General features: G+C 48.4%; 3 protein-coding genes across 3 annotated transcripts; 2 read left to right on the forward strand and 1 right to left on the reverse strand.

Moving 5' to 3' along the window:
* Positions 1 to 35: 35 nt before the first annotated feature.
* FIBRA_02768 (uncharacterized protein) lies at positions 36 to 1,394 on the reverse strand (the record flags this gene model as incomplete). The annotated part of the gene is made up of 3 exons (XM_012324621.1): positions 36 to 492; positions 553 to 812; positions 867 to 1,394. 3 exons carry the CDS (start codon positions 1,392 to 1,394, stop codon positions 36 to 38), a joined length of 1,245 nt encoding a protein of 414 aa, XP_012180011.1.
* A 199-nt stretch (positions 1,395 to 1,593) lies between these two features.
* Positions 1,594 to 2,921, forward strand: FIBRA_02769 (uncharacterized protein; the record flags this gene model as incomplete). The annotated part of the gene is made up of 5 exons (XM_012324622.1): positions 1,594 to 1,642; positions 1,696 to 2,139; positions 2,187 to 2,275; positions 2,338 to 2,679; positions 2,736 to 2,921. The coding sequence occupies 5 exons, from the start codon at positions 1,594 to 1,596 to the stop codon at positions 2,919 to 2,921; spliced, it is 1,110 nt and encodes a 369-aa protein (XP_012180012.1).
* A 907-nt stretch (positions 2,922 to 3,828) lies between these two features.
* Positions 3,829 to 6,214, forward strand: FIBRA_02770 (uncharacterized protein; the record flags this gene model as incomplete). The annotated part of the gene is made up of 18 exons (XM_012324623.1): positions 3,829 to 3,874; positions 3,964 to 4,271; positions 4,332 to 4,430; positions 4,477 to 4,514; positions 4,568 to 4,660; positions 4,724 to 4,860; positions 4,922 to 4,960; positions 5,014 to 5,024; positions 5,080 to 5,224; positions 5,284 to 5,364; positions 5,421 to 5,444; positions 5,500 to 5,519; positions 5,583 to 5,603; positions 5,670 to 5,689; positions 5,741 to 5,901; positions 5,953 to 5,974; positions 6,043 to 6,136; positions 6,188 to 6,214. The coding sequence occupies 18 exons, from the start codon at positions 3,829 to 3,831 to the stop codon at positions 6,212 to 6,214; spliced, it is 1,386 nt and encodes a 461-aa protein (XP_012180013.1).
* Between the last annotated feature and the right edge of the window lie 1,151 nt (positions 6,215 to 7,365).

Raw genomic sequence — 7,365 nt, forward strand, 5'->3', positions numbered from 1 at the left:
TCTAGATTCTCAATTACTGGTATATGCAGGTGAATTTATAGCTTCTGCAGCAAATCTTTGAGCTTCCCCAGTACGACAACATTCTCTTCTTCACTGCCAACGGTGATACGTAGACATCCCGCACATCCCGGCTCCCCACCACGGTATCGCACCACCACACCCTCCTCTTCTGCCATCGTCTTGTAGATGGCCTGCGCGCGCACGTTGTTTGGCTGTCCATTCCCGTTCTTGTCCAGCACAGGCACAATCACGAAGTTGGCGTCATTTCCACCGATCGCTGCACCCAGCCCCAGCGGTGCAAGCTGTACGAGACCCCGCAGCAATGCGCTGCGCTGCAATACCAGTCTTGCCACCTTCTCATTCATGCCCGCGACGGCAGGCGGCGAGAGTGCGGACAATGCTAGGGACGCGGTCGGCGCTGAAATATTGTAGGGCGCCTTGGTGTTCATTAGAATTTGAACAAGCGCAGGGTGAGCAAATGCCATGCCTAAGCTGTCAAATTCGCCTATTCAGAGCCGAGACACATGGCACAGATTAAAGACAGACGCGCACCGAATGGCTGCCAATCCAAAGCTCTTGCTTAGGGTCTGCATGACGCATACGTTCGCAAACTGTTCGACTAGGGAAACAGCACTCGCAGATTCGCTGGCGAAGTCGATGTATGCTTCATCCACGATGACGAGACCCTTGAATAGGTCGAAGCTGAGTAGCTCGCGCAAGGCCGATAAGGAGATGAGCGTGCCGGTGGGATTCCCTGGTGAGCACAGCATAATAAGCTTAATCGACGGGTCGGCCGCAACGGCCTTCTTGATCTACCCTGATAGTTAATTCCAAGTGATGACGATGTAACTATGAGACCCTCACACCTCCTCGACCCGAAGGGAAAATCTTCCGCTTACCCCGCCTTCGCCATGGTTGCCGCTCAGTTCAAGAGGAATTTTGACTACCCCAACGTCATTGACCTGTGCGCAAACACTGTACATGCCATACGTTGGAGGTGTAATGAGGATCTTCTCCCGTCCAGGCGCAACGCACACCCTCATGAGCAAATCAATGACCTCGTCTGACCCAACACCGAGGAACACATAATCGGGGCCAGGAAGGCGGCGCAGGTTTGCGAGCCGCTCCCTGATAGCATCGTTACGGGGAGATGGATACCGGTGCAAGTCAAGAGCAAGGGTGGGCTGTAACTCTGGCTCCAGTTCAGACTTGTGCTGCTGGATCGAATGCCCTAGCGCATTCTCGTTAGCATCGAGCAAAATTCCCTCTGAATAGTCATCCCGAGCACAGCGATAAGGATGCAAGGCGAGAATATTGGGGCGGATGACTTCCTCGATATTAAAATGCGCAGGCGACGCAGGATACAGCGAGGGATCGAGGCCCAGGATCGTCATTGTCGGTTCTGACGATGAGTAGAAGACAAGAGCGGGTTTGAGTCATTCTGATCCAGGATTTCAGCTCGTAGTATAAAAAGATTGAGCGGGCTAAGTCTAGGAGATTAATCATGTGACCTCATGTAGCCCCGAGAAATTAAGGCTCGAACTGTAACTTGAAGTTGAACGACAAGTGAGGTGCCTGCGCTCACGATTGAGTATGGGGGATCAGCTCGAGGCTCGTATAGAAGCTATCGGAACGCTTCAAGGTGCGTATCCGATATAATCTGAGTATATCAAGCTCACAAATAGCGAATTCCAGGGCATGACGATCGAGTCTGGCATATTGCATGGAATCCGACAAAGCCCATTCTAGCTTCATGTTCGGCAGACAAGACTGTGCGGCTTTACACATATCGCACAAATCTGATATCGGGAGACTCAGAAGCGACCGCAAACTTGCCGTCCTTGACCTTCTCTCATTACACTACGATCCCCACTGGCCATTCTAAGACTGTTCGTGCGATTGCGTGGTCGCCCTCAGGAAAGACTCTGGCTACAGCGTCATTTGATTCCAATATTGGAATTTGGGAACAGGAGTCTGGTGAAGATGATGAGCCTGGGGGCGGAGCCTTGACAGGTTCAGAATGGGAGTGCATGAGTTTATTGGAGGGGCATGAGACTGAGTGCAAGAGCGTCGCATACTCTAGCTCGGGTAACCTGCTCGCCAGCTGTAGCAGAGATAAAACGGTGTGGGTCTGGGAAGGTACGTTGGTAACCGTGTTATCTGACTCGTGTCTCAGTCGTCACTAGTCCACCCTGATTCCGATTTTGAGTGCATGGGGGTCCTCATGGAGCATACTCAAGACGTGAAATGTGTTGCTTGGCATCCTAAAGAAGAGGTCGGCTTCCAGTCACCAAATTGCGAGCTCTTGCGCGTTTATTCATCACTCACTCAGCGCAGATTCTTGCCTCTGCCTCTTATGATGATACAATCAAATTGTATATTGATGATCCCTCGGACGACTGGTACTGCTTCCTGACACTCACGGATCATACATCCACAGTTTGGACTCTTGCTTTCTCACCGGACGGTCGATACCTTGCGTCGGGCTCAGATGACAAGACCGTGCGGGTATGGGAGCGGGTGCAGGAGCACAAATGGGAGTGTGCAGCAGTAATTGAAGGGCACGAGATGAGCGTTTACTCACTCAGCTGGGGACGCGGTAAGTCGATGGGGCAAAACGATTTGGGCTGGTTGGCGAGCACTGGTGGAGATGGTACGATCCTTGTGTGGAAGATGAGTGTAAGTGAAGTCCGGTTGTATAGGTAACTTTCATCTCATTGCGTCAATTTGAACAGACCACGCCACCAATCGAGGGTGGCGGCAAGACAGAATTGTTGTATTCACTCATGGCTCGATTTTCCTTTGCGCATGGTGTCTCGGATGTTAACACCGTCACTTGGTGTCCTCACGAAGGCTACGAAGACATCCTCGCCACCGCTGGTGACGATGGCGTCGCACGAATATGGAAAATATTTCATTGAGAATGACAGAAAAGAGAAGCGGTATTAGTAATTGTATAAGAGTGGATTGTGGTATGTTCGCGCTTACATGTTGCCACTTGCGATTTAACTGATTATCGTATTTTCTCAGGATGGTCTGCAGAGTACAGTACATCCACGTTCCGAAGCATTGTCCGGGCTGTGCTAATGCATATTCAATTTGGGTCGCGAGCGTTGGCCGCGGACCCGTGAATGTCTTAACTTCAGCCTTGTTGGGACTAGTCACACTTTGAGGCTCATCGGCGGAACGACCAAATTGGTTCCAGGTCATCTTCGTCGCCGAGACGTCAATATTTGTGCACCAGCGCGAATTTTGGCAACACGTCTGGGTGGCATGAGAAAAGCTCTCTTCAACCACCGGAAATCTTTTACAGCCTCTGTCAATTGTGAGTGGACTTATTATCAGTGATATTACAGTAATTTTGGCGATGTGAGGAAAGCGCATGTGCGTATTGACCTCCACAAGCTTCATTCTTCTTCCCTGTGAAAAATAGATCTGGCTCGTTGCTGCTTCAAGTTTTCAGCCTCATCAGCAATCCACAAAACTTACGCTGAGACGTACCGGTCCGAAATTCCCCTGATCTCCTCTTGTCACATTACCATCGCGTTCAGACTACATAAGTGCAGACTACTAATAACTATGTACATGGATAATATCGCGTGTCTGCGGGCACTCCCATATCCACCCGGAAAAACCTCGGACATCTTTATTACCAGTTTCCCGCTCATCCTTCAGTGTTCACTGATGACCCAACCCCGTGCTCAAGTCGACGCAGATGCACATCGAATGCGCACCATCGATCCGTGAGTATGTGGGCCATCTATATAAACAAGCCAGGCTCTTGTGGGGAAGATAACTCACCCACCCTCTTCGCATTTCCCTATCATTATGGCCGCTCAACTCCCGAGTGATTTCGTCTGGGGCTATGCCACAGGTGAGGACCTGACTATGAAGACAGCTAACATTTGTCCAGCGCTGCAAGGGCGTTGTTTATAGCTACCACGTACTCACATCCTTACCTAGCCAGTTACCAGATCGAAGGTTCTGCATCTACTGGAGGCCGTGGGCCGTCGATATGGGATACTTTTTGCAAGATCCCGGGAAAGATACGCGATGGCTCTAGTGGTGATGTTTCTACCGATTCGTACCGACTCTGGAAGGAAGATGTGGCTCTGTTAAAGTCCTATGGTGTCAACGCATATCGCTTCTCTTTGTCATGGTCCAGGATAATCCCACTCGGTGGAAGGGATGATCCGGTGAACGAGGAAGGTATCGCCTTTTACAAGGGTCTTATCCAAGAATTGCTGGACAACGGTATCACTCCTTACGTGGTAGGCGTCTAGATAAATGGATTGAATGTTGGTGAACTTGGCGTCTGATCACATACAAAGACACTTTATCACTGGGATTTGCCGCAAGGCCTACACGATCGATACGGAGGGTGGCTTAACAAAACCGAGATTGTACAGGACTACGTAAATTATGCCAAGGTGAGATCCCTATTTGTACTATCGACCCTTGCTCTTATTCTCCTAGGTCTGCTTCACCGCTTTCGGAGACCTCGTCCAGAACTGGTGAGCCCTGTCCGTGTGGATGTGCTCGAGTCCCATTGATGATGATGCATCAGGATCACACACAATGAGCCTTGGTGTATATCCTGCCTTGGTTACCAGAAAGGAGTGTTCGCACCGGGCCACAAGAGCAATACTGAGCCATGGATGTGAGTTTTGTATCTTGATATTGAGAGATCTCCGGCCCTGACAGGGGGCTGCATCAATGTTAGTGTTGCTCACAATCTAATTCTGGCTCATGCGTATGCAGTCAAGCTATACAGGGATAGCTTCAAGGCTTCACAGGGCGGCCAAATTGGGATTACTTTGGATTGCCACTGGCTCATGCCATACGACGACTCCCCCGAGAGTTTGTGTTGACTAGCGATGTAGAATGTACAATGAAAGGCTGACTGTTGGGCTGTGGTTAGATACCGAAGCGGTCCAACGTGGCCTCGCCTTCAAACTTGGTAAGCATTCATTGTAGTTCTTGGATGTCCATGCATGAATTGCTCGCCTTCAGGCCGTTTTGCGGTGAAAACTATGTTTCATTTCTGCGAGACGCAGAATTCATGGTTTGTTTGCACAGGGCCCTATTTATGAAGGCGCGTATCCTTCCAGAGTTAAGGAGAAAATTGGGGATCGCCTTCCCGAATTTACGGCGGATGAGATTGCGGTCGTGAAGGGGTCTTCAGACTTCTTTGGACTTAATACGTACACGTCTCAAATAGTTCGTAAGTTGCACTTCAAATTCCAAATTGTAGTGTTCTTGATCATACATGGTTGACGCTAGAGGATGGCGGAGATGACGAGACAAGTGGTTATGTCAAGATTGGTCATACTCGCGCAGACGGAACCCAGCTAGGAACCCAAGGTATTACTGCTGTAGCTCATGCCAGAGGACAACGTAATGATTCAATTGAAATGCAGCTCACGTAGCCTGGCTTCAGTCCTGTAAGTTTAGTTTTCTCTACTTTGATGTGCAATAGATTGAGTTTGGCGACGACAGACCCTCCTGGGTTCCGGAAGGTTTGTTAATATATGATCAGCATTTTGGAGACTGAAGCTCATCTATGTACACGGCCTCTAAAGCTTCTAAATTACCTCTGGGAGGTGAGTTGTTTAGGCTCATCAGACCAATATCCTACAATTGAATATACACACACACATGAAATTCAGACCTACAAGAAGCCCATCTAGTGGGTCGTTTAATGCCTTCTTGATGACCTAGGTCACTCAAGAACATATAGTATAACCGAGAATGGCTTCGCAGCAAAGAACGAGAACATCCTACCACTCGAGGTGGTACTGCATGACAAAGACCGCGTGGAATATTTCGAGGGCTATGCTAACGCGATGTTGGAAGCGGTTCACGAAGATGGGGTGTCCGTGAAAGGATATTTTGGATGGAGTGAGTTAATAGGGCTATATACCCGTCTTCTTTAATTGACTGTGTAACAAGGCTTGCTTGACAATTTTGAATGGTAAGATCCGACAAAATGAGGTTGTTTATTCTTATTCGAAGAAACTGACATATTCGAATTCATTCCAGGGCGGATGGATACGAGACTCGATTCGGAGTCACATATGTCGACTACGCTACGCAGAAGAGATACCCAAAGGATTCCGCGCGTGCGCTCCAGAAGGTATGCTTGCATGTACGCTCACTTTATATCCATATCTGAGAACTGCCACAGTGGTTCACGGAGCATATTGCGGCGTAAATTCCGCGCGGCTACTTTCGGTCAATAGTACCCGTCTCACTCTGAATTTAGTTGTATAATGATGCCGCCGCGAGTATGTAGACCGCCAACTGTACACATTTCTTATTCCAGCATCTCGTTCTGACTGGCTCATAACTCGCTATGGCATGCTGAAGAATGCTGTACGGCCCGATTCAATCCCATTGCTCCTGAATCACTGCGTATATACATATATACCACCTGACCGAAATTTTCAACTGACATCAATTTGACACATTTCTGTTGCTGTCAGTTGCCTGGCTTGGAATACCGTGTTGAGTACGGGTTTTGGAACACCCGGCTTGCATCGACGTGCTCCATTTGTCGGAACATACCATGGTAGACATCGCTTCTGAGCATCCTTATGACATGTGAGTAGCTATATATTACAAATTTTCTTTGATTTGTTTAGTAAGTGAAGAGATTCATTAGTGCAAACCGTATCAGGCTACCTCGGATGAACCATCAGCAAAAACCAGAACTGTAGTTATTTAATTACAAGTGAATATAAACCTCACCGGTATAGCGTTACTTGTCATACCGGATTGCAAATTATTAGTTAAATCTACAGGTTGCATGGTTTTGAAAATACAACACCGGCATTTACAATCGGCATGCTGTATGGTGTACAAATGTAAATAAGCCTCCCAAAATGCATCGAAAAATCAATTGCTTACCATTACGATCGCGCATTGGCGTTTCGATTGCGGCAAGATGAAGTTTTCACAACCAGGTGCAAGCAGATAAAGTAGTCATTCAATTCATTATTTAGTTACAGTTCCTACTAGTGTTACAGCAAACAGTCCTCGTACCCCTTCTGTCCTTATCCCACTCCTCAGCCACTCCTTGGCTGCCATTTCCTCTTTACTTACATTGCCGGGTGGTTGATCATATAAGCTGGGCTGATTCTGGGAAGATTCACGGTCACTTACCTCGGCGCCCCTATCCGTGGAAGTGCACATTCGCGATCGCGGTGAGAGCTCAAACAAAGGCCACCCCGCACTGTCCTCCGGAGGGTAGAAAGGGGGCGGCGGTAGCTCATGGGTCCGCGAAAAATGATGAGGACAGCGCAATTATTGAACTACTTATCCAAGTGCATATATGTGTGCATATATATATATATATATATATAT

The sequence above is a fragment of the Fibroporia radiculosa genome (assembly GCF_000313525.1).
Source record: "Fibroporia radiculosa TFFH 294 genomic supercontigs, scaffold1421, whole genome shotgun sequence".
Classification (NCBI taxonomy): Eukaryota; Fungi; Basidiomycota; class Agaricomycetes; order Polyporales; family Fibroporiaceae; genus Fibroporia; species Fibroporia radiculosa.